This window comes from Nycticebus coucang, unplaced genomic scaffold, assembly GCF_027406575.1.
Source record: "Nycticebus coucang isolate mNycCou1 unplaced genomic scaffold, mNycCou1.pri scaffold_46, whole genome shotgun sequence".
NCBI classification, from domain to species: Eukaryota; Metazoa; Chordata; class Mammalia; order Primates; family Lorisidae; genus Nycticebus; species Nycticebus coucang.
Window position 1 is genome coordinate 1,522,469 of NW_026515579.1, and position 27,065 is coordinate 1,549,533.

The window sequence follows — 27,065 nt, forward strand, 5'->3', positions numbered from 1 at the left end:
ACTCACAAAGTACCCCACAACTATTAACCACTTTGATTTTATTCAGAAAGAGTCTTTTTATCATCCATAACACTGTGAACACTAGATGATATACAAAAATCTCCAAAGATTCTTCAAGAGAGGCACATTGTAAAGAGATAATTTCTCAGTTTGGTTCCTTATATAAATCATATTCCAATGTATTTCTTTCTTTTTTTTTCATGATCAAATGGAAGGTCTGATTTTAGTATTTTTGAGAATTCTCCATATTTCTTTCCATAAAGGTTGTATTACTTTGCAATCCTACCAGCAGTGCAAAAGTGTTCCATTCTCTTCACATCTATGCCAGCATCTCCAGCTGCAGAATGTTGTGATGTAAGCTATTATCACTGGGGTTACATGATATGCAATATAGTTTTGATTTGCATTTCACTGATGATTAGAGATGATTAGAATTTTTTAATTTGTTTATTGGGCATTAATCTGTCATCTTCAGAGAAGTTTCTATTAAAGTCTCTTGGTCATTTATAAATAGGGTTGTTTGCTCTTTTCTTATGGATTAATTTGAGTTTTCTGTAGATTCTAGTATACAGGCTTTTCTCAGATTTGTAGCATGCAAAAACCGCTCCAAATCCCATGACTATCTGTTTGCTTTGTTTGTGGAGCCCTTAGCTCTGCAGAAGCTTTTTAGCTTGATCAAATACTATTTATTTATTTTTGATGTTGCTGCAATTGCCAAGGGTTATTCCTCATAAAATCTTTTCCCAAGACAATATTTGCAAGTGTTTTCCCCACACTGTCTTCTAGGATTTTTATTATTTGACATATTTTTTAATTTTAATTTTTTAATTTTTTTGAAGAGTAACATTCAGTGCCCATCATGTACAATTCTTTATGTAGTTTCTTTCTCTTTTTAATTTATTTTTATTAAATCACAACTGTGTACATTATGGGTTATAGTGTGATGATTTGATATACAATGGAGAATGCTTAAATCAAACTGATTAACATAAGCATCACTCACTTATTTTTGTGGAAAGACATTTATAATTTACTCTTAGTTGTTTTGAAATGTACCCTTGCATTGTGTTCATTATGTAAGATCCCACCAATTGCCCTCACTCCTCCCTCTACTTGACCTCCCTCCTCCTCTCTGCTCCCTCTTCTCCCTTCCTTCCTGCTGAACTATTATTTGTTTTATAATTTGTATTAATGTGTAAGTGATTATATACTGGTTTCATGATAGTATTGAGTACATTGGATACCTTTTTTCCCCCATTCTTGAGGTAATTTACTAAGAAGAATATCTTCTAACTCCATCCAGGTAAACATAAAAGAGGCAAAGTCTCTATCTTTTTATAGCTGCATAATATTCCATGGTATACATATACCACAGTTTTTTAATTCATTCATGAGTCCATGGGCACTTGGATTGCTTCCGTGACTTGACAATCATGAATTGGGATGCAATAGAGAATCTGGTGCAAATGTTTTGTTGTAAAATGATTTTTGTTCACCTGGGTAGATACCTAGTGATGAAATGACCAGATCAACTGGTAAGTGGAGATACTTCTTTCCAAAAAGGCCTTATTACTTTGCAATCCCACCAGCAGTGTAGAAGTATTCCCTTCTCTTCACATGTATGCACGGTTTTGTGATTTTGTGATGTGGGCTAATCTTACTGGAGTTAGGTGATATCTCAAAGTGGTTTTGATTTGCATTTCTCTGATGATTAAAAATGATGAGCATTTTTCATGTGTTTGTAGGTCTTCAGAAAAGTTTCTGTTCAAATCTCCTGTGCACAAAAAAAATGGGGTTGCTTTTCCTTTTCTTATTGATTGGAGTTCTCTGTAGATTCTTGTTATCAAACCTTTATTAGAATCATAACATGCAAAAATAGTCTCTCATTCTGAAGGCTGTTTGTTTTCTTTAGTTATAGTTCCCTTAGCTATGAAGAAGCTTTTTATCTTGATCAGATACCAGTAATATATTTTTGTGTTGTTTTAATTGACAGAGGAGTCCTCCTCATAAAAATTTTCCTGGGCAAACATTTTCAAGCATTTTCCCTGCATTGTATTCTAGTATTTTTAACAGTTTAGTGCCTTAAATTTAACTCTTTTATCCACTGAGAATCAATTTTTGTTAGTGGTGAAGTGTGAGGATCCACTTTCAATCTTCTACATTTTGCTAGTCAGTTCACCCAGCACCATTTGTGAAATAGGGAATCTTTTCCCCAGTGCATGGTTTTGTGAGGCTTATCAAAGATCAGATAATGCTATGTGGCTGGCTTGATCTCTAGATTTTCTACTCTATTCCATATATCTATCTCAATATTTTTGTGCCAGTACCAACCTATTTTGATCACTGTAGATTTGTAGTATAGCCTGAAGTTTAGTAAGGTGATGCCTCAATATTTGTTTTTATTTTTATGTAATGTATTAGGTATTTGAGTGTTTTCCTGATTCCATAGTAAATGAAGTATTAATTTTTCAAGTTGTTTAAAGTATGACATTGGTGCTTTGATAGGGATTGCATTAAATATGTAGATTGCTTTGGGTAGTATGAACATTTTAACAATGTTCATTCTTCCCAGCCATGAGCATCATAAGTTTTTCAATTTGTTAACATCTTCTGGTATTTTTTTCCTCAGGATTTCATTTTTTTTATTTTAATAGAGATCTTTCGTGTCCCTTGTTAGATAAATTCCCAGATATTTCATCTCATTGGCACTACTGTAAAGGAATAGAGTCCTTGATTATATTTTTGGCTTCACTTTGTTGGTGCATGTAAACGCTACCATTTTGTAAGTATTGATTTTGTATCCTGAGAAACTGCTATATTCCTTGATCATTTCTAAGAGCTTTGTAATTGAGCTCCTAGAGTTTTCCAGGTGTAAGATTGTATCATCCATGAATAGTGAGAATTTGACCTCCTCTGACCCCACTTGAATAACCTTGATCCCCTTTTCTTACCTGATTGTGATGGCTAGGACTTCCAGTACTATTTTGAATACCAGTGGTAACATTAGTCATCCTTGTCTAGTTCCAGATCTGAGTGTAAATATTTTCAATTTTACTCTATTCAATATGATATATAGTATCTCAGGAATAAAAAATATATATATCCAATGTACTCAGTACTACTGTGAAAGCAATTTATAATCACTCACACTTGCATATGAAAAATGAAACACAATTATAGCCTTGGATGAAGGAGGGAATGGGAGGTAGAGGGGAGGGGAAGGGGTGGGTTGATAGAGGGAGGGTTAGTAGGGGGACCACACCTATGGAGCACATTGCAAGTACAAGTTGGATCTATCAGGTGTAGAACACAAATGTCTTAATGCTGTAATTGGGTAAATGAGGTGTAAGCTATGTTGATTAGTAGGATGTAAGCACTCCAATTTGTACAAATAACCAACACATCAAATCCCATAATGGCATAACTATATTTATGATCTATGTAAAAATGACTTCATAAAAATATGATATTGGCTTTGGGTTTGCTCTAAATGGCCTCTATTAGTTTAAGAAATGTCCCATCTGGGGCGACAATGGCGGCATCTGTGCCGGTGCCCGCCTCTAAGGGGGAAGGGGCGTCCTGCTCTTCCTGGGGGACGGGCAGTACGAATAACAATCTGCCCATCATGTCAGCAGAATCTGTGGAGATTGATGATGCATTATACAGACAACACTTTGCTTAACTGAAAGTTATAGCTCTTGTTATTAGAGTCGACAGAGGTACGTCCTTGGAGACACAGCAATGCAGAAGATGGCCAAGTCCCATGTTTTCTTAAGTGGTATGGGTGGTCTTGGTTTGGAAATTGCAAAGAATCTTGTTCTTGCAGGAATTAAGGCACTTACAATTCATGATACAGAAAAATGCCAAGCATGGGATTTAGGAACCAACTTCTTTCTTTGTGAAGATGATGTTGTTAATAAGAGAAACAGGGCTGAAGCTGTACTCCAACACATTGCAGAACTAAATCCATATGTTCATGTGACGTCATCTCCTGTTCCTTTCAATGAGGCCACAGATCTTTCCTTCTTAGATAAATACCAGTGTGTAGTGTTGACTGAGGTCAAACTTTCATTGCAGAAGAAGGTCAACGACTTCTGCCGTTCTCGGTGTCCTCCAATTAAGTTCATCAGTGCAGATATACATGGGATTTGGTCACGATTATTTTGTGATTTTGGTGATGAATTTGAAGTTTTAGATACAACAGGAGAAGAACCAAAAGAAATTTTTATTTCAAACATAACGCAAGCTAATCCTGGCATTGTCACTTGCCTTGAAAATCATCCTCACAAACTTGAGACAGGACAACTCATAACACTTCGAGAAATTAATGGAATGACACGTTTAAATGGAATGACACAACAAATAACTGTCATATCACCATTTTCCTTTAGCATTGATGATACTACAGAACTGGAACCATATTTACATGGAGGCATAGCTGTCCAAGTTAAGACTCCTAAGACATTTTGCTTTGAACCACTGGAAAGGCAAATAAAACATCCGAAGTGCCTCATTGCAGATTTCAGCAAACCTGAGGCACCTTTACAGATTCACACAGCTTTGCTTGCCTTGGACCAGTTTCAGGAGAAGTACAGTCGTAAGCCAAATATCGGATGCCAACAAGATTCAGAGGAACTATTCAAAATGGCAACATCTATAAGTGAAACCTTGGAAGAGAAGCCTGAAGTGGATGAAGATGTCATGCGCTGGCTCTCCTGGACTGCCCGGGGCTACTTAGCCCCTCTGGCTGCAGCAGTAGGAGGTGTTGCCAGTCAAGAAGTAATAAAATCTGTGACAGGAAAGTTTTCTCCTTTGTGCCAATGGTTATATCTTGAAGCAGCAGATATTGTCGAATCCCTAGGCAAACCTGAGTGCGAAGAATTTCTCCCACGAGGAGATCGGTATGATGCCCTGCGAGCCTGCATTGGAGACACTTTGTGTCAGAAGCTACAGAATCTAAACATCTTCTTAGTAGGGTGTGGAGCCATAGGCTGTGAAATGTTAAAAAATTTCGCTTTACTTGGTGTTGGCACAAGCAAAGAAAAGGGAATGGTTACAGTTACAGACCCTGACTTGATAGAAAAATCCAACTTAAACAGACAGTTCCTATTCCGCCCTCATCACATACAGAAACTTAAGAGTTACACCGCTGCTGATGCAACTTTGAAAACAAATTCTCAAATAAAAATAGATGCACACCTGAACAAAGTATGTCCGGCAACAGAGGCCATTTACAGTGATGAGTTCTATACCAAACAAGATATAATTATCACAGCTCTAGACAATGTGGAAGCCAGGAGATATGTAGACAGCCGTTGCTTAGCAAATCTAAGGCCTCTCCTAGATTCTGGAACAATGGGCACGAAGGGACACACTGAAATTATTGTACCTCACTTGACCGAATCTTATAATAGTCACCGGGATCCCCCAGAAGAGGAAATACCATTTTGTACTCTGAAGTCTTTCCCAGCCACCATTGAGCATACTATACAGTGGGCCAGAGATAAGTTTGAAAGTTCCTTTTCCCATAAGCCTTCGTTATTTAACAAGTTTTGGCAAACCTACTCATCTGCAGAAGAAGTCCTGCAGAAGATACAAAGTGGACACAATTTAGAAGGCTGTTTTCAAGTTATTAAATTACTTAGCAGAAGACCTAGAAATTGGTCCCAGTGTGTAGAATTAGCAAGACTAAAGTTTGAAAAATATTTTAACCATAAGGCTCTTCAGCTGCTTCACTGTTTCCCTCTAGACATACGGTTAAAAGATGGTAGTTTGTTTTGGCAATCACCAAAGAGGCCTCCATCTCCAATAAAATTTGATTTAAAGGAACCTTTGCACCTCAGTTTCCTCCAGAATGCTGCAAAACTGTATGCTACGGTATATTGCATTCCATTTACAGACAAGGACTTATCAGCAGATGCCCTCTTGAATATTCTTTCAGAAGTAAAGATTCAGGAATTCAAACCTTCCAACAAGGTTGTTCAAACTGATGAAACTGCAAGGAAACCAGACCATGTTCCTGTTAGCAGTGAAGATGAGAGGGATGCTGTATTCCAATTAGAAAAGGCTATTTTATCTAATGAAGCTACCAAAAATGACCTTCAGGTGGTGGTGCTTTCATTTGAAAAAGATGATGATCGTAATGGACACATAGATTTTATCACAGCTGCATCAAATCTCCGTGCCAAAATGTATAACATTGAACCAGCTGACCGCTTCAAAACAAAGCGAATAGCTGGCAAGATTATACCTGCAATAGCAACGTCCACTGCTGCAGTTTCTGGCTTGGTTGCCTTGGAGATGATCAAAGTAACTGGTGGCTATCCATTTGAAGCCTACAAAAATTGTTTCCTTAACTTAGCCATTCCAATTATAGTATTTACAGAGACATCTGAAGTAAGAAAGACTAAAATCAGAAATGGAATATCATTTACAATTTGGGATCGATGGACTGTACATGGAAAAGAAGATTTTACTCTCTTGGATTTCATTAATGCAGTCAAAGAGAAATATGGGATTGAGCCAACAATGGTGGTACAGGGTGTCAAAATGCTTTATGTTCCAGTAATGCCTGGTCATGCAAAAAGATTAAAGTTGACAATGCATAAACTTGTGAAACCTTCCACTGAAAAGAAATACGTGGATCTCACTGTGTCATTTGCCCCAGACGCTGATGGAGACGAAGACCTGCCTGGGCCCCCAGTGAGGTACTACTTCAGCCCTGGCCCTGATTAGTGCAACTTGTCCTAGGTCATTCCAGAACCACTTGATTTGGGGAAGAGTGCACTTAATTCAGAAGCTAAAAAAATCAACTCATCGTACTGTGGATTTCTCATGGATGAAGCCTTAATTTAAGGAAAACATAAGTATGAAACTGCACTGGAAAATTGTAAGACATTTTGAAGCATAGTAAACACTTGTCTAATGGTTCACACACGTCTGAGCACATGCAACTTTGAGCTGGAACACCGTTTTATAATACTTAAGACAGATTTGTGTATTTACCTGTTTGCATAAAAAGAAGGAAAAAATATTTACAACCAGAGGTGATGAGGATCAAGAAATCGAAAGTAACAAATACAGCTCGGCACCTGTAGCACAGTGGTTATGGCCCCGGCCACATGCACTGAGAGGGTGGCAAGTCGAACTCAGCCCGGGCCTGCTAAACAACAACAACAACAACAACAAAATAGCCAGACGTTGTTGAGGGCACCTGTAGGCCCAGCTACTTGGGAGGCTGAGGCAAGAGAATTGCTTAAGCCCAAAAATTTGAGGTTGCTGTGAGCTGTAACACCATGGCACTCTACCAAGGGTGACATAGTGAGACTCTGTCTCAAAAGAAAAAAAGAAAGAAAGTAACAAATGTAACTATCCAAAAACCTCGATCTTATTTTATGAATTTTTGCTTGTTTAGTATTTGAGACCCTTTTTTTTAATAAAAATAGTGACACCTTGCATTTGTCCTAGGATTAGGCTTGAGAATTTAATATCGGTGTGAAAAGTAAGGATGGCAGCAGTGAATGAAGAATAGACATTTAAATTGTGCTGTTAGTATTAGTGCCGTTACCTTTGATAGTTTAGCCAGAGTTTGTTACAGTATATACTGTCTCCCAGAAATCAAGATTTGTATTCATAACATCTGCATTGTAAGCCATGAGCAATAGGTTGGGTGACACATTAACTTGGACTCAAGGTTAGCAGTATCTTATGGGCTCTGACAACCGATTCAGATAATCCATGATTGTGAAAGGCACATGTGGCTAATCATTTGATTTTCAGTATGCCTTCTAATGTGGCTGTTTTATTTATTTAAAACTCTAAACCTGATTGTCATAGTGTATAAGGATAAAAGGTTTTCTGAGGGGAGTATCCTTAGAAGAAGACGAAAACTAGAGATTAATAAATCATCACTAGTAGAATCTTGATTTTTTTTTCAGCCAGAAACCTAATGAAAAGAAAAAATAATATTTTTATTTTAAAAGAAAGCATTTTATTTCCCATTTCCAGAAAAGGAGATGACAAAGGTAAAAATTTATTTTTTTAGGTCTTTATTAAGAGAAACTTTCTGTTTTCTGATATGAACTGTTGCAGTTGTTGAGATAAGTGCTTTCATTAAAATGAGGTAAACAGTATTCAACACTGTAAACTCAGTGAAAACAACTAGCGATCCTTTTATTACTAAGGCTTATCATGCCTTTTAAAGCAATTGGCATCTTGTAACTGTAGGAAGTCATGTCCCTCCTGCTTTTTACCTTGTACTCCTGTTCAGACCATCAATAGGCACTTTGATAAGTCAAAAAGCAGATGTACATCAGTGTTACTCTAGTTTGGTATCTTTTTATACTCTGTACTTTGATTCCATTTACAAATAGTTTAAATTGCTTTGACAAGTGTGGGTTTTTTGGTAAAAATATCATCTATTTGGGAAGGTTTGTTTGGGAAAGTAAATTGTGTGATTAAAGGATGATTAATGTGTGTTGGGAGCTGGGATTCCAGAAGTAAGCAGCTGTCAACTCACTCTGTCCTCCTCTCAGTGTGCAAATTCCAAGTGAATACTTAAAATTAATGATGTGGACTACAGAGGACAGGAATAATAAAAGGACTTTTGTATAACATGCCTTTTTCCACTTTCACTTTGTTTTGTGTTCTTTGAAAGTAACTGATACCTTCCTGGTAGCCATCCAGCAAACCTCAAGTATGACATGATAGCTTGCTTATATTCTTTTTATTTTTATATTTTGTCCAAGTCTCCACATCTCTTCAGAATTAAATTTAAAACCATACTATCAATTTCTATTTATAGACATCAATGAGATACGAACAAAATCAACAAGGATTAAGTTAATGTTGTGATTTAACCTGCCACCATTTTGTGATTACTTTTTTTCTGTAGATTATGGTTATTGCCATTATTTATTTAGTTCTGATAAATTAGAAAGCCAAGGTGAAGCTAATGACAGTTCTAATATTGTTAATTACTATGCCACAGGATTACTGTTGGTGATTGCAATGCCAAGTGCAAAAATTAATGATTTTGTGTAATTACAATAATTTTTTACTTACTAAGAAATAAATTATAAAAAAATAAAAAATAAATAAAAAAAAGAAATGTCCCATCTAAGCCTATTTTCTTCAGTGTTCTAATCCTGAAAGGATACAGCATCTTTTTATCAAAAGCCTTTTCTGTATCAACTGATAGAATCATAAAGTCTTTGTTTTCAATTTTATTTATGTGGTGTGTTATTTTTACAGATTTACATACACTGAGATAAAACCAACTTGATTGTGATGCATAATTTATTTTGTTATTGTTTGTTTAGCAGGCCCAAGCCAGGTTTGAACTAGCCAGCTCAGGTAGACGGGGCCGGCACTCTAACCACTGTGCAATGTGTGCCCAACCAAGATGTATAATTCTCTTGATGTGTTGTTGAATTATGTTTGCTAGGATCTTACTGAGTAGTTTTGCATTGATATTCATTAATGATATTGGTCTATAATTTTCTTTCTTTGTTCTGTCCTTTCCTGGTTTGGGGATCAAGGTTATATTTGCTTCATAGAATGTGTTGGGGAGGATTCTTTCTTTTTCTACATTTTGGAAAAGCTCGTGGAATGTAAGTAGTAGTTCCTCTTTGAAGTTTTGGTAGAATTCTAATGTGAAGCCATCTGGTCTCAAACTTTTCTTTTTTAAGAGATTTTGCATACTTGATGGTATTTCAGCACTTGATGTAGATCTACTGAAAACTGGTAATTCTTTCTGGTTGAGTCTAGGAATGTGGTGTGCTTTCAGGTATTTCTCCATTTCCTTCGGATTATTATATTTCTCACAATAGAGGGGTTTTTGTAATCATTGAGAATTATTTTAATTTCTGTGGTATTTATTGTTTTATTCCTTTATTGTTTCTCATTGACATTATGAAAGTTTTCACTTCCTGATTCTGTTTAGTCAACCATTTATGAATTTTATTAATCTTTTCAAAGAACCAACCTTTCGTTTCATTGATCTTCTGAATAATTCTATTGTTTTCACTTTCATTTAATTCTGCTATGAATTAAAAAGAGGCTATAATTTTAATATAATATTATCTGCTATAATTTTTGTTATTTCTTTTCTTCTGCTAGGTTTAGTGTTGGATTGTTCTTCCTTTTCTAGTTGCTTGAAATGACCCATTAGGATGCTGTCTTTCTCTCTTTCTGTATTCTTGATGAAATTTTCTAAATTATAAATATCCCTCTTAGGACTGCCTTTGCAGTAGCTACTGCTTTTGATAACTTGTGTCTCCATTATCATTTTGTTCAAAAATTTGATGATTTCTTTTTTTAATCTCATCTTTGACCCAGTTATAATTGAGTCTAAGTTATTTAGTTTTCATAACTTTGTTTGAGTATGAAGATTTTTGTTCCTGTTGACTTCAATTTTTATGCCTTGATCGTTCCAGAAGATACAAGGAATAGTTACTATTCTTTTAAATTTGTTGAGATAAGACATTGTTTCGTAAGATATGATCAATTTTGGAAGATGAAACATAGGCTGATGGGAAGAATGTGTAATCAATTTAATTAGGCTAAAATGCTCTATAGGTGTCCATTAAGTCCATTTCTACTAGGGTCACATTGAAGTCTATTATTTCCTTGTTCAGTTTTTCTTGAAGGGTCTATCCAGAACTGCCAAAAGGGTGTTAAAATCTCCAACTATCATAGTGCATGAAGATATCAAATTATTCATATCCATTAGGGTTTACTTTCTGTATTGAGCAGCATTTAGGTAGGGTGACTAAATGTTAATTATTGAAATTTCTTCATTTTGAGCGTTTCCCTTGACAAATATGTACTGTACATCCTTGTCTTTCCTTACCTTTCTTGGATTAAAAACACTTGTATCTGCCAATAAGATTGTACTCCTGCTTTTTTTCTGATTTCTACTTGCCTATATTATAGAAGTTTATCCTAATTATTGAAATTTCTTCATTTTGAGCATTTCCCTTGACAAATATGTACTGTACATCCTTGTCTTTCCTTACCTTTCTTGGATTAAAAACACTTGTATCTGCCAATAAGATTGTACTCCTGCTTTTTTTCTGATTTCTACTTGCCTATATTATAGAAGTTTATCCCTTTACCTTGAGTCTTTTTTTATCCTTTGAGGTAAAATGAATCTCTGGTATTCAACAGATACATGATCTGAGGTTTTGTATCCAGTTAGCCAACCTGTGCCTCTTTAGAGGACAATTTAAGCCATTTACACTAATGGGAACTGAATAGGTGTGGTAGTGTTTTGGCCATCATGTTTTTCAAAAGTCTAGTGAATATTTTTAATTCTTTCATCATGTGGAAGTTATGTTTTCTTTGATAAATTCTGGGTGAGTTTACATTGGTGGTAGACCGTTGTGTTTGTCTTTATGGAAAAATGGGTCTGAGTATTTCCTGGAAGGCTGGTTTAGTTTTGAAACATTTCTGTAACATGTATATATTCATAAAATATTTGATTTCTCCATCACAAATGAAACTCAGTTTTTCTGGATACAGGATACTAGGATGAAAGTTCGTTTTCTTTAGAAGATTGAAAGTCAGTAACCATCCTATTCTGACTGGAAAAGTTTCAGCTGAAAGATCTTCAGTCCACCTTATATTTCTTCCTCTCTGGTGATGCTTTTCTTATGTCTGGCTGTCGCAGGATTTTCTCCTTTATACTAACGTGGGGGAATGTTAATTACAATGTGTTTGGGAGATGCTTTATTTGGATTCAGTAATACTTGGGTTCTGAAACTATCTATCTGAATTTTGGTATCTCTTGCAATGTTTGGAAAATTCATCTCCATAATATCTTGGGGTAGAGAATCTGTGCCTTTAGGACCATCCTCTTCTCTTTCAGGAATTCCTAATAAGTCAGATTTTTGATATTTTGGAATGGTCCCCCAATTCTGTAAGGAAATGATTTGTTCTTGTTTTCCATTTATCTGCCTCTTTGAATGTTTGGGATTGATAACAGCCTTCTCTTCAATTTCAAAGATATTTTCTTCCACCTGTTCAGCTCTATTACTGAGGGATTCTACTGTATTTTGAAGCTCCTCAAAGAAACTTTTTCATTTCCTTGAGCTATGCTCTTTTCTCATTATGTCCATATCCTTGTTGATTTTGTCTTTGAATTCATTAATTCCTTGAGACAATTTTTTTAGCTACTTTTGGATTTCTTTTTCCATCTTTTCCTTCATTCTATTCATCTTATTTGTCATTTATACTCTGAATTCCGTTTCTGACAATTCAGCCACTTGTCTATGAATGGCATCTTCCATTGTAACTCTTTTTACTTTCTAAAGGGAGTTGATTTACTCTGATTATTCATATTACCACTGTTCTTCTACTGGTTCTGCTCCATGAATATCTTCTGCAGTTTGTCAATTAAAACTGGTTGGCTGAGGTTAGATTCAGAGCACCTTTACCAATGAGCTAGGACTGGTGATTTTGACTTATCCCATACAGCCTTATGAAGGTCCCTTTCAGAGCTTCAGCCAGAAACTCCGAGGATCGCTTAGTGAGATAGCACACAAGCTGGCTTTGTCTTGTAGTCAGCCAGCCTCTACCCAATCCTAACGAGTTGTGGTGTTAGGTTGAAATATTAGTTGTGCATTAGGCTGGGAGTGATACAAGCAACTGTGGTGCCCTGTCATCCATCAGAGATATCTGGACATGGAGAATCAGTCCCTCCCCACTAGACAACAAGCACAGCTCAACCTCACAGGGTCTCCAGGTGGACCACCAAGGTCAAGGGTTCTAATCCGATTTTCCTGGACTGTACAATCAGTGCTCAACAGGGGGAGTTCAAAGGGTCTCCTGCCACCCAACAGTAGGAATCCACAGTCAGTTCTATCCTGCAAACCTGGGGGGCTAGAGCCTGGTTCCCCCATGTGAGCAACAGAGTCAGCACCCACCAAAGTCAGTCCAGGGACACCAGTGCCTCTGCCCTTGCCATGCACCATCACCAGCAACCTCTGGTGAGTGAGGGAGCCAGAAAAGTTCACCTACCATAGTCAGAATAGGATCTCCACACATGTTTACTGTGAATCCCTCTCTCCTGCAAATCCTTCACTCTCCCTAACCCCTGATTCCACTGGTGTCACTGTTTCCACACAGCTGTTCAACTGGCCACACAATCACCAGGCCTGTCAGAGAATTGCCATACACTCTGGGCTCTGCAGGGGTCAGACATTCAGACATCCAGGCAAGGGTTGAAAGGTGGACTGGAAGTTCAGGATTGTGGGGAAAAATATTTGTTCAATTTGATGTCAGGCAGGATGATACCTAAGCTTACAATTGGGATCTCCCTGGAGAAGGAGGTTTAGTGTTTCTCAACTCCCTCCCATAGTGTAAAATAATAACTGCTATTATTCATTGCTCACTTACACAGAGCATCCCACTTGGGGGAGGGTTTCTCTTTTTATTGGTGATGGGCTTACTTGGAATTTGCTTTCTTGGATTCTCTTCTTGGAGTCAGCTTGCCTCAGGAAAGATGATGTGCTCTTGTCTATCATCTTTCTAAGTTCAGCTCCCCAACTTCGCCTTCACCGAGTCCACTTCTCTCCAGTATCTCTCTCTCTGGACAGGAGTCTCTGGAAAAATCTGCCTCAAATTGGCCAAATTCCTTCCTCCTCCTGTTTTATATCTTAAATTTAAATATTTTATTCTGAGATAATCAATGTCAATTTTGAGAGCTATGGGTCCAGTTTCAGTTTATTAAACTGGTTTAATTTATTAAACAGGAATTATTTTGTGCATGCTTTATTAAGTTTATCAAACAGGAATTATTTTGTGCATGCTTTATTAAGCTTATCAAAGATCAAGTGACGATAAGTGGCTGGGTTCGTTTCTAGATTCTCTATTCTATTCCATAGATTTATAGCTCTATTTTGTGCCAGTTCCATGTTGTTTTGATGACTATAGACTTGTAATATAACCTGAAGTCTGGTAATGTGATGCCTCCAGATTTATTTTTATTTCTAGGAATTGCATTAGCTTTTCAGGGATTTTCCTGGTTCCATATGAAATGAAGTACTATCTTTTAAAATTCTTCAAAGCATGACATGTGTGCTTTGATGTGGATTGCATGAAATTTAAAGATAGCTTTGGGTAGTATGGACATTTAAATGATGTTTATTCCTACACAGCATGATATGTTCTTTCATTTATTCTTCCATGTCTTCTGCTATTTCCTTTTTTTTCAGGTTTTCACAGTTCTCTTTTTTTTAGTAAGACATACATAGATCATGAATATATTTATGCCTTTCTGAGATTCAATGTGTTGATTATTTGTACAAATTGGAGTGCTTACTTCCTACTAATTAACATAGTTTTTATCTCTTTTACTTAATCACAGTGTTCAGACATTTGTGTTCTATACTTGATAGATTTGACTTGTACCCTTGCAATATGATCTGTAGGTGTGCTCCCCCTACTAACCCTTCTCATGTCTTAAGTTCAAACCACATCCCTTCCTTCCCATCCCCTCTCTATCCCTCCTTCATTCCGGTCTATAGTTGTGATTCATCTTTCATATGAAAGTGTGAGTTATTATAAATTGGTTTCATAGTACTACTGAGTACTTTGGATATTTTTCTTCCATTTCTGAGATACTTTACTAAGAAGAATATTTTCAAGCTCCATCCAGGTAAACATAAAAAAGGTAAAGTATCAATCTTTTCTTAATGCTGCATAGCATTCCATGGTATACATATACCATAATTTATTAATCCATTCATGGATCAATGGGCACTTGGGCACTTTCCTGATTTCGAAATTATGAATTGAGCTGCAATGAACAATCTGGCGCAAATATCTCTGCTGTTAAGTGATTTTTGGTCTTTTGGATACACATCTAGTAGAGAAATTATAGGATAAAATGGCAGGTCTACATTTAAATCCCCGAGTGTCCTCCAAACTTCTTTCCAAAAGGAATGTACTAGCTTGCATTCCCACCAGTAGTGCAGAAGTGTTCCCTTTTAATCTACATCCATGCCATCATCTGTACTTTTGAGATTTTGTGATGTGGGCTACTCTTACTGGAGTTAGATGTTATCACAAAGTGGTTTTGGTTTGCATTTCTCTGATGATTAAAGATGATGAGCATCTTTTCATGTGTCTGTAGACCATGTGCCTGTCTTCTTCAGAGAAGCTTCTGTTCATGTCTCTTGTCCACAATGAAATTGGATCACTTGTTCTTTTCCTATTAATAAGTTTGAGTTCTCTGTGTATTCTGGTTATTAGACCTCTGTTGGAAATATAACGTGCAAAAAATCCTCTCCCATTCTGAGGGCTGTCTACTTGCTTTACTTACCGTGTTCTTAGCAGTGCAGAAGGTTAGGTTGATCAGATCTCAGTAATGTATTTTTGATGTTGCTTCAATTTCCTGGGGAGGGTCCTCCTCATAAGGTATTCTCCGAGGCCAATTTTTTCAAGTGTTTCCCCTGCGCTCTCTCCAAGGATTTTATAGTTTCATGTCTTAAGTTCAAGTCCTTTGACTAGTAAGGGGCAATTTTTGTTAGAGGAGAAAGGTGTGGGTCTAGTTTCAGTCTTCTACAGGTCGCCAGCCAATTCACTTAGCACCATTTGTTAGATAGGGAATCTTCCCCCCCAATTTATATTTTTGATAGGCATATCAAATATCAAATGATGATAAATGTCTGGATTCATCTCTTGGTTTTCAATTCTTTTCCATACATCTAACTCTCTATTTTTGTGCCAGCACCATGCTGTTTTAATCACTATGGATTTATAGTGTAGTCTGAAGTCTGGAAGTATGATTCCTCATGCTTTGGTTTTCTTTCTGAGTCATGTCTTGGCTATTTGAGTTTTTTTCTGTTTCCATATAAAACGAAGTATTAAATTCTCCAGATCTTTAAAGTATGACAGAGATGCTTTAAAGGGGATTGCATTAAATCTGTAGATTGCTTTTGGTAGTATAGACTTTTTAACAATGTTGATTCTTCCCAGCGATGAGCATGGTATATTTTTTCATTTGTTAACATCTTTAGCTATTTTTTTGTCAGAGTTTCATAGTTCTCTTTATAGAGATCTTTCACATCCTTTGTTAGGTACACTCCCAGAGATTTCATCTTCTCTGGCATGATTGTAAAGGGAATAGAGTCCTTGATCGTGTTTTTACCTTGACTCTTGTTGGTATATATATATATATATAAAGGTTACAGATTTGTGAGTATTTATTTTGTATCCTGAAACACTGCTGTATTCCCTGATCACTTCTAGAAGTTTTGTAGTTGAGTCCCTGGGGTTTTCCAGATATAAAATCATATCATCTGCAAAGAGTGACAGTTTGATCTTCTCTGATCCTATTTGGATACACTTGATTGCCTTCTCTTGCCTAATTTTGATGCCTAATGCTTCCATTATAATGTTGAAAAGCAGTGGAGAGAATGGGCAACCTTGCCTGGTTCCTGTTCTGAGTGAAAATTATTTCAATTTAACCCCATTCAATACGATATTAGCTGTTGGTTTGCTGTAGATGACCTCTTTTGGTTTAAGAAATGTTCCTTCTAGACCTATTTTCTTAAGCGTTCTGATCAAGAAAGGATGCTGGATAATATCAAAAGCTTTTTCTGCATCAATTGAGAGAATCATATGGACTTTGCTTTATATTTTGTTTATGTGATGTATTATATTTATAGATTTACATATATTGAACCAACCTTGAGACCCTGGAATAAAACCCCCTTGGTCATGGTGTATAATTTGTTTGATGTGTTGCTGGATTCTGTTTGTTAAGATCTTGTTGAATATTTTTGCATCAATATTCATTAGTGATATTGGTCTATAATTTTCTTTTTTGGTCTGTTCTTTTCCTGGTTTGGAGATCAGGGTGATATTTGCTTCAGAGAATGTTGGGCAGTATTTCTTCTTTTTATATGATTTGAGAAAGTTTAAGTAATATAGGTACTAGTTTGTCTTTAAAGTTTTGGTAGAATTCTGATGTGAAGCCATTTGGTCCCTGGCTTTTCTCTGGGGGGAGATTTCAAAGGAGTAATCAACATATCAATAAATCAAAATGTTGTTTTTTTTTGAAAAGGTCAATAAATTGGATAAAAGAGAAAAATCCCTAATTTCATCAGTCAGAAATGATAAAGTCAAAATAATGACAGACTCCTCAGAAATTCAAAAAATCCTTAATGAATATTACAAAAAAACTCTATTCTCAGAAGTATGAAAATCTGAAGGAAATAGTTGAATACTTGGAAACACTCCACCTTCCTAGACTTAGCCAGAAAGAAGTGGAAATGTTGAATAAGCCTGTATCAAGTTCTGAATTAGCATCATAGTTCTCTTAACAGAGATCTTTCACATCCTTCGTTAGACATATTTCCATGTATTTGACTTGCTTTGGAGACACTGTAAAATTTGATTTTATTGTCGTCTTGACTGTTATTAGCATATATGAAGGCTGATGACTTATGGACATTGATTTTGTATCCTTAAATTCTTCTGTTTCCTGAACACTTCTAAGAGCTTGGTAGTTGAATCCTTGTGGTTTTCCAGGTAGAATATCATGTCATTCACAAGGAAGAAGTTATAGTTGTCTGCAATTGGACTATTGCAACTATTTTAAAATGTGGTAAACAAAAAAGTTGATGGGAAGATGGAGCAAGATGGCCAAGTAGAAACATCTTCTTACTAGGCACTTACAATGAGACAGGAAAAAGAGAACTCTGTCTGGGAGAACCTAACCACAAACATCATTATGGTGGCATAAGGAAGCAGTGGTGGACTACAGGAGCCAGTGAGGTGGTCTGGAGTTGAAGAAAACTACAGAGAAGGCAAGTGCCTGGGTAAAGACAGGAACTGGGTAGCCAGCTCACCTGCAGAGGACTGGTGATAGAAAACGGCTGTCCTGCAGTTTTTTGAATTTGAACTAAAATTGCTGGACCTGCACTGGAAGGCTTAAACAAATGAATGGACTCTAACAGCATCCAACTTCCTGGATTAAATACTGGGTGTTGGTGGAGCTCCCATTAGTTTGGTGCCACCATTGTTGAAAGGCCATGCCAGAGGAATGGTCCAGACTCTCAGTGCATGGCTGGCTCTGGTTCATCTGCTGAGCTTGGGCAATTATCCTTGGGGTGAGCTGAGCAGTCCCTGCACCTTCAGGAAGGCTACTTTGTTGTCAGGGGGCTCTATTTGATGTACCTCCTAAGAAACCTGGCAAGATGTTTAAGACCCCGATCTCACAGGGACTGAATGCTGATAAAGTGACCAGGCCCGACTGAGGGCAAATAAGTCTGGGAAAGAAGATGAGATCTCCTCTATAAGTAGTCAGTGACTTCTGAACCGCAAAGCCATTGTGTGTGTTCTCCATCTCCTAAAACCAAAATGTCACCTGGTGTCCAGGCAATATGTTATTAAAGACAACATATTTTATTTATTTATCTGAAATCTTTCACTTTTTTCTCTTTTTCCAAATTTGCCAATTTATTCCTTAGTTTTTTTCTCTCTCTCTCTTTTTTCTTGTTTTTGTTTGTTCATTTGTTTTGTTTTTCTCTTTTGTATTGATTTCAATTTTACTCTCTTCATTAGCCAAGACTCCTCCATTTTTGCTACGGTTTTTCAGACCCTTTTATTCTTTCTTTTTATTTCTTCTCTCCTTTTTCTCTCTTTTGGTAGAGATTCTTCTACCTTACTTATCTTTCCCACATAAATTTCTCATACAACAACTAACATATTCCCTATTGCCCCATATTTCTTTCTTTAACTTAGATAAAATTATTTTTAACATTCTTTATCAATTTTGATTACTTTTTTCTTTTTTCTGAGTTCTGGGATGTCATAGCATTTGGCTGGTTTTCAGGTCACAGAATTGCTTTGGCTCAAAGAGGTCACGTGCTTACAGTCTAGGGTGTCCTTCTAGATCTGGCCTTTGGAAGGATGGCATTGGTAGGTCCTGATGGGTACATGCTGCCAATTTTCTTTTCCTTTTTTCTGTATTTGGAAGATAAGGAGTTTTGCTTTTCCTCAAGCTGGTAAGAGTTCCTTACTTCAAGGGATGCACCCAACCAGGTTCCCCAAAGTCCTAGATTGTGGGTGTGGGTCCAAGTTCCCTACCAAACACCACTATTTCTCCTGTCACTCTCTTTCTGTCCTTCTTTCCTTTCTTCAGTTCTTTTGCCCCAGCCCTTTTCGTTCTTTCTTTTTCTTTTTTCTTTCTTTCTGTTTTTCTGATTTTTACTGTTTCTCTATCAATGTTTACTTGGTCTACTGTGCTTCTCATAGTCGCCCAAAGTTTTTGACACAGTATTTGTTTAATTTTTGCTATCTGTGCATCAGTTCTGCTAATTACTGGCCACCCCAAGCTCTCTTCATCACTGATGTTTTCTCTTCCTCTGAAAAAAAGTTTAATCCATTTTCACCCTGTCATTTGTTTCATGGGATTATCCTTACAAACTTGAACTAAAATTTTCCTGATTTTACTTCCACGCTTGCCAATTTTAACAAGAGATGTAGTATTTGTTTATTGTTCTAATTCAAGCTCAGACATTCCGGCAATGGCACACAAAAACACACAATAACAATAATAAATGCCACCCAGCAAGATATTGCAAAACATTTACACAAAGACAGCTGTGAGACACTGATATACCAAGGTTATGACATCTTACTGAGTTGTTTGTACAGTGCTGCCAACATAAGTGCACAGTGGCAAGTTTGCAAACTTATTTGTCAGACCTTGTACGTTATCATAGGTATAGTTAAAAACAATAAATTTGTATACTCAGAAAATAAGGAAAGATAACATATAAACAGAATGGGGGAAATATTTGCAACACATATATATGATAAGGGTCAGTTATCCAAATATATAAAGAACTAGTAAAAGTCAGAACCAAAATTGCAAACTACTAATGAAAAATGAGCACAGACTTGAAAAGTCATCTCTCCACAGAAGATACACTAGTTGCCAAGAAGTTTATGAAAAGATGTTCACTTTGTCATTTAGGGAAATGTAATGCAAATGCACAAATACATGCCACTTCACACATACAAGGCAGATATAATCTTTGCAAAAAAGGAAAGCAACAAGTATGAGCAGAGATATGAAGACAGTGTAACACTCATACATTGCTGGGAGGTAAATTGTGCCAGCTGCAATAAAAAAAAAAAAGTTTGGCCTTTCCTCCACTTATCACCTGACAGAGCAGTCCCACTCAGATATGGCTCACAAATTTTTTTTTTAAGAAATCAAACAAATAAATGTACAAGGTTGCTCAATTCACAACAGCCAAGAGAAAAAAATAACCAAAATATACATAAATGGATGAATGGATAAACATGTTTATTATACAGTGGAATATTATTCAGCCATAAAAAAGAATGGAGTAGGCGGAAGGGGGAAAGGGTGGGGAGGGAGGGGGGAAGTGGGTAGAGGGAGAGGCATTGAAAGGATCACACCTGTGGTGCTTCTTACAAGGGTATATGTGAGGCTTGGTAAATGTGGAATGTAAATGTCTTAGTAAAGTAACTAAGAAAATGTCAGGAGGGCTATGTCAACTAATGTGATGAAAATGTGTCAAATGGTCTATGAACCAAGTGTATGGTGCCCCATGATCATATTGATGTACACAGCTATGATTTAATAAAATATATATATATATACATACATATATATATATATATATATATATATATATATATATGAATGGAGTAAGGAGCATTAACCCACAAAATCCAAGGGGGAAATAGTGAGGAAGTAATAAATGGAAGAAAACAGAAAGAAAGGGAGAGTAGAAAGAAAAGAAGTAGGAAGGCAAAAACCAAGGATCACAGGAAGATAACATATCAGAATTATCCTAGGCTGTGATATGTATCATGTTAACGAACCAGCTTTCAAATTGTTTGAATGAACCAGCTTTGATATTGACAATCTCATTGCTATTCCTGTGAAAGCAGGACAGCAAAGGTAAAAGTGTGGGCTCATTGTCAGGGTAGTGCGTTACTGCCAATTTTCAACTCAGTCATTGAGACGTGTTTTCTCTGTGTCTGGATGTTCACCAGCATCTTAGGTATTGTAGTTGAAGTAAAGCAGATGTCAGCCAAGTACAGGTTGGAGAGGAAGAAGTACCTGGGGGTGCGCAGGTGGAAGTCAGAGAATATGGCCAGGATGATGAGCAGGTTCCCCAAAACCATGACCAGGGACATAGACAGGAACAACCCACAGAGAAGAGGCTGCAGTTTGGGACCTTCTGAGAGACCCAAGAGTAGAAACTGTGATACTTCTGTGTAGCTTCTGCTTCCATGTAGCTGGCATGTGCTGGGGAAGGAGGCAAATGGAATATCTCATGAAAAGCCAACTGGTATTTCAGCTAGTTGTCACACTACAGTGTCACCCATGGATGGGTATTCAAAGACTGAGATTCATCTAGCCAAGTGGTATATTATTTATATTTTAAATGTGAGTTGTTCAGATTTCCTTCCATTTAGCAGCAATGTCTTTATTTATCATCTATTCACTAGATTTAATTCTCATATATGAACCTATGTGCATTAACTAATTTCTTCTTGGATAGAATCTTTCCATATTACTGCAAATATATCTCATCTTTTCTTGATAATCCCTACACTTCCTTCATTCCAATGGGTCTACAATAGTGATTAGCACATGGATTTTCAACTCAACCTTCTTTCTGTTACTTGATATTTCCTGTTGTGACAGTTGCCTCTTTTTTGTCTTATTTTTAAAGATATGATCATTAGTATTACCTTGTGTGTAAAGTTTAAAACTAATTTGAATAGTCTCAATAAATAGTATTTGTAAATATTATTATTAAACTTTTCCATTTAGGATAATTATTTGGGGAGGGTTTTTGTTTTTTTTTGTTTGTTTGTTTGAGAAAAAGTCTCCTGTCACCGTCAGTAAATGTTGTGGCATCATCATAGCTCACAGAAACCTCAAACCCCTGGACTAAACTAATCCTCTTGCCTCAGCCTCACAAGTAGCCAGGACTAGAGGTGTCTGACACTACACCTCAGCTAGTTTTTTTTTTCTATTTTTAGTAACACTGTTTAACCAGGGGAGTAAGAAAAAAACAACTTTATAGGATGAGAGAGCAGAATTCTATAGTGCATGCCTCTCAGTGGGCTTCATTGTGGGGACTTGAGGGATAGTGAGATGGAGAGCAGGGGATGAAGGTCAGCATGGCAGAGGTGTGAGCCCCACAGTGAGTATCCCATGATCTACCTTATGTCTGTAATTTTATTTTCATTTGTGGGTCTGAGGCTGGGACTATTTTTTCATTATTGTTGTTTCTAGGGATGTACATAAACTTTGTGCATGTCAGATTGTATGGGGCCAAGAGATGCAAATGTTGCATGTGAGACCAAATGTATCAACAATAACACACAAAAAGAAATAGTGAAGCTCATCACATGCCTGAATATAGACTCAAAATGGAATAGTGAGGTTAAATAAAATGCATTCATTTCCATTTTAAAGAAGTAATGAATGATGATCAAGTAATACTTATTTCAGGAAAATTTCATGGTAGGATGTTTGTTAACATAGTACATCATAGCTTAGGTCCAAAAAAGATTCATTATCACAAAGCAAAAAATATATTTACATATATTTGAGAATATGCAATTGTCAGTTCTGTGTTAGCAGCCAGGGGAGAGACTCTCCAGACACACATACAGAACAAGAACAACTTCTTAATCCATTACCCAGGAAAGATTAGTGGTTTGAAAACCACAGCCTGCAAAATATTATGCATTAACATACCAAAACATTTGTGTTAATTTTATGATTAGGTGAAAACAGACTACTCCAACACAAATGATTCAATATTCTTCTAACCATTTAAAGAGATTGGTGAAAACCAATCACGAAAAAGGAAAAAAGCTTGAGTGCCAACTGTCAGAAATAAATGCATTATTTGCATTATATTGTGCACACTGGAATGAAAAAATAAGGTGACAACAATAATATAGAACTTTTCAGTATGTCAGACCCACCAGCAACAATGGTTGAGTAAATCAGAAATTCCAATCAAATGAAGAAGAAAATATTCAATACCTGATGCATGAGAGGTCTTTCATGAGAAGTGAAGGAATTATTGATTGGATAAAGGGAATCTAACAGGGACCTACAATATTTGGGAGACATTGGAGGAGCTGTGAAGAGTGCCCAGAAAATGTAGCATTCAAGAAACAGACATTTCTAACTCTTTCTGGAAGGAGATTATAGATTCAAGAAAGAAAAGGAAACCAAACAAGAGCTGGAAAAGACCAGTCTCAGTAGAAAGTAAGTTACCCTCAACGTTCAGGGATTTTACCCTCACAGATTAAATAAGTAGAGAACTGTCTTTGTTTCATTACTGTAAAGGCAAATCCTGACACCCACTTTCCTTTTCTCCTTCTCACCCTACCAGCCCCCCTGCTCATACTGTCTCTGATGATGTCACTGAAACTTTCTCTTCTCCAAGGTCTGACTCTTGGAAGCCCAGTACAGGTAGTGGGCAGCAGGGGCATGTTTAACATTTCTAATTTCTGGAGGGTTGAATTCTTTGAGCACCTCATGTGAAGAGTGGGGTGTGAGGTGGCAAGGCCCCCACAGCCTGGGAGATGTTCAGGGAACAACCTCTAGCTGCTTTACTCCTGCTGAGTTAACATGTTTTTCCTTCTCTTAAAACTACGTTTTTTTCCTTCTTATGTTTTTGCCATAAGTCAATTATCTCTTTCTTTACCTGGTTAATCTTCAGGAGCTATGCAGAAAACTATGTAACCCTTCCCTTTTTATTTCTTATCTTTCACATGGTAATGATGTTATGCAGTAGAAAACATTAACAAAATATATTTTTCATGATAAACTTATTTATATTTTCCAGTCATATTGTAAGACCAAAAATATGTTTGTTTGTTTGTTTGTTTTTGTTGTTGTTTATTTGTTTTTAGAGACAGCGTCTCACTTTGTTGCCCTCAGTAGAGTGCATTGGTGTCAGAGCTCACAGCAACCTGCAGCCTCCAGAGTAGCTGAGACTACAGGTGCCCACCACTGCCCCCAGCTGTTTGTTGTTGTTGTTGTTACAGTTTGGCCCGGCCGAACCTGCCACCCTCGAATATGGGGCCGACACCCTACTTACTGAGCCACAGGCATGCCCCTACAAATATGTTTTTTGTCTATGCTACTTCTTCATAAAAACCCTGCTGAGATACAATAAAATAAAGTTGATTTTACATTTTGGGGTTGGCTGCAGTGTGTCTGCTCCAGACCTCCTGATCCCATCCTTGTCTCTTCTATCTTTTCTCTCCTTCTCCACGATTCCCATCCTGGTTCATTTTCTTTCATGCTCGTTTGCAATAACCTCATTAAATGAACTGTTCCATTGTCTCTGCACTCTGCAAAGTAGTTTAGTCCAAGGAAACATATGTTCAGTTCCTTTGGGCTATAAAGCAGCAGAATACAATCTTTTCAGTCACTTTTGTGTCTAGGGAGACTGCTGTTGGGGAACTTGGATTTATTTTCTCCAAGGAGAAACTCTTTGCTTGGTTTCTTTGAAATGTCACAAGGTTTGCCCTAAGGAAAGTTTAATTTCCATGCACAACAGCACTCAGGCATCATCTCTCTGTGATGTGCCAGCATTGAGGAAAGATTGAGATTTTTCACATCTCTTGGTGTCCACAGATTTACTAAGGCAAAGATGTTTTTTCTTCTTAAATGTTGTTCGTTAACTTTTAACCAGTTTATAGATGTGTGATTGAAACTTATAAAGCTGTACATATTTAATGCATCAGGATACATCTGTGAAACTATGGCCACCATCAGGCTAAAGACCTATTAATCACCCGATAAAGTTTCCTCCAGAATTCTTTATTATTCATTTATTTATTTATTTATTTATTATTAAATCATAGCTGTGTACATCAATATGATCATGGGGCATATTTTCATGTATGATAAAATATTTAACATAAAATGCCAATTTTTGGTCAATTTTTAGTACACAATATATTATTATTAGGTAAAGACACTAAGCTGTATAGTAGATCTCTAAGACTAATTTATTTGGCATCACTAAAACCCCACAGTTTTATATTATCTTCCCATTTTTCCCTCCCTCAGTCCCTGGCAATCATCATTTCACTCCAAAGAGGTTCTTTCTGATGGGCAAGAAATTGGATACCATTTTTGTTCATTTGAAAAGGACTTCCAAATTTTGAAGAGGAAAATAGCCCTTGACATTTGCTATTTGCAAATGGGAGCCATTGTTGAGAATAGGGCATCATTTATTACTACTAAATAGAGGAACAGGGCAATGTAACCTGGGTGGAGGTGGTAAATAGTGAGTGCAGAGGAAATACATGGGGCAAATATGAACCAACTATAAAGCTGTTCAGGGATGGGGAAAAGAGAAATTAAGCATAGCCTAAAAGAAGTATGGAGGTTTGGATAATGTTTTTAAGGTGATTTTATTGGTGTTTTAAGGTGTTTTGAAATATATGAGCATGTTTAATTTCAAGGAGAATAAATATAATTAAGGTATGCATTGGAATATATAGGAAATAACAGCTGAATAATGTGAAGAAAGTGATATGCACAGAAAATAAATTAAAAAGTTATACTGTGCTATATCTCCAATATTCAGAACATATGTGTGCAGAAAGTAAGCATTGGGGGCTGAGCGTCTCTGCCTGACATTACTCCTAGGTAGCCACTTAGAGGGCATGCACTTCTGGTCTCTGTAAGATTTAGAAGTCTTTGACTCTGAAAGGAATGGTTCTTCTAAAGACAGGGCAAAAGTCCTGCACCATGAAGCTATGTTGTTGCCTGGCCTTCAATAGTCTCATGCTAAGAAAAGGAGTCAATACCCTGGGGCCCAGGAAGGAGCATGCTGTGGTCAGTCAGTATCTGGGAGCAGCCTGGGGCAACCTTGGCACCAACAGAGTGGTGGTTGCAGGTGCCCATCAGTTAGTAATGCTCCCCACAGACAGATGTTTGAGTGCCGTGACCACAGTGAAGCAGCCTCCTTTAGTTGACATCTGTCAGATATCCATGCTGCCCAGGACTAGAATAATCCCCAAATTCTGAGATGTATTAGTGGGTGTTGCAGCATAGCACTCTTTCCCTCTGCAGATGATCCATCTGGATTCAGCATGTCAGTTCAGGCAGCAGCACCTTCATGGTTTCCTGGGCCTTTCTTTAGGGGAGAGAGGTCAATGGGGTGAATTTCTTTCTAGAGAAGTATCAGTGGGGTCAATGTGCAACTTCTTCTACTGAAGGTCATCTCAAGGTCATACTCATATGCAATTTGTTCTCCCTTTTTTCTGTTCTCAATTCCCCTCACCCCTGAATATCACCTCTGGTAGTCAGGATGACTGACATTGTGGAGTGAGATTGTTCCTCATTCCTGAATTTTCTGAGCCTGGCCATCATTTCCATATGTGCTGGCTGCTGAATTTCTCCATCTATGGAAAAAATTCATAAAGGGACCATCACGAAGTGCTAGGTCAATCAGCTGCATGCAAACACTGTCTCCACTTCTCCCATGATATGCCCTTATCATTTGGGGTGATGGTATGATTTATCACAAAGACATATGTTATTAAATGTCATTAGAATGTCTTAGGAGGAGAATCATGGTACAGGCCCCAGGATTCTAGAACAAGGCTATGTCCCCACCAGTCCTCTGCTGAGAATATTTATGTTTCATGGAAAATGACTTCTGGTTCATTACTGAGTTATGGATTTATGAGATGTTTGACTGTAGTGCACCTACTGACCTCATATCTGAAATTTCTCATTACAAGACTACTTTTATTGAACCTGCTAAGTCATAAAGTCAGACAGGTTCAGCACTTTTCCTTGGTGGAAATGTTACCTTTCAGATCAAATCTGAATAGGAAAAGAGGTGTGGGTAAGTGACACAACCAGGCATCCAAGATTCATTATAATTGCACCAACACTACTCCTTTAGCCTAAACCTGTGGCTTATTGAGGGCAGGTGGTGTCCTGCACTACTAACTGACAGAGAAGAAAAATATACAACTTTGTTTTTAGATAGATTGGTTTGGTTTATGGG

The 27,065-nt window shown here is 37.0% G+C and overlaps 1 protein-coding gene across 1 annotated transcript; it reads left to right on the forward strand.

The window, feature by feature from the left end:
- Positions 1-3,527: 3,527 nt before the first annotated feature.
- Positions 3,528-8,153, forward strand: LOC128579356 (ubiquitin-like modifier-activating enzyme 6). Its single transcript, XM_053581495.1, has 2 exons — positions 3,528-3,676; positions 3,709-8,153. Exons 1-2 carry the CDS (start codon positions 3,533-3,535, stop codon positions 6,733-6,735), a joined length of 3,171 nt encoding a protein of 1,056 aa, XP_053437470.1. The 5' UTR covers positions 3,528-3,532; the 3' UTR covers positions 6,736-8,153.
- Positions 8,154-27,065: the final 18,912 nt, after the last annotated feature.

What these genes read in the sequence shown, in the direction of transcription:
- LOC128579356 (XM_053581495.1), top strand. Translation starts at nt 3,533, where the DNA reads ATGGCGGCATCTGTGCCGGTGCCCGCCTCTAAGGGGGAAGGGGCGTCC. An exon ending in CATTATACAGACAACACTTT is followed by an intron (nt 3,677 to 3,708) that starts GCTTAACTGAAA and finishes TCTTGTTATTAG; the next exon opens with AGTCGACAGAGGTACGTCCT.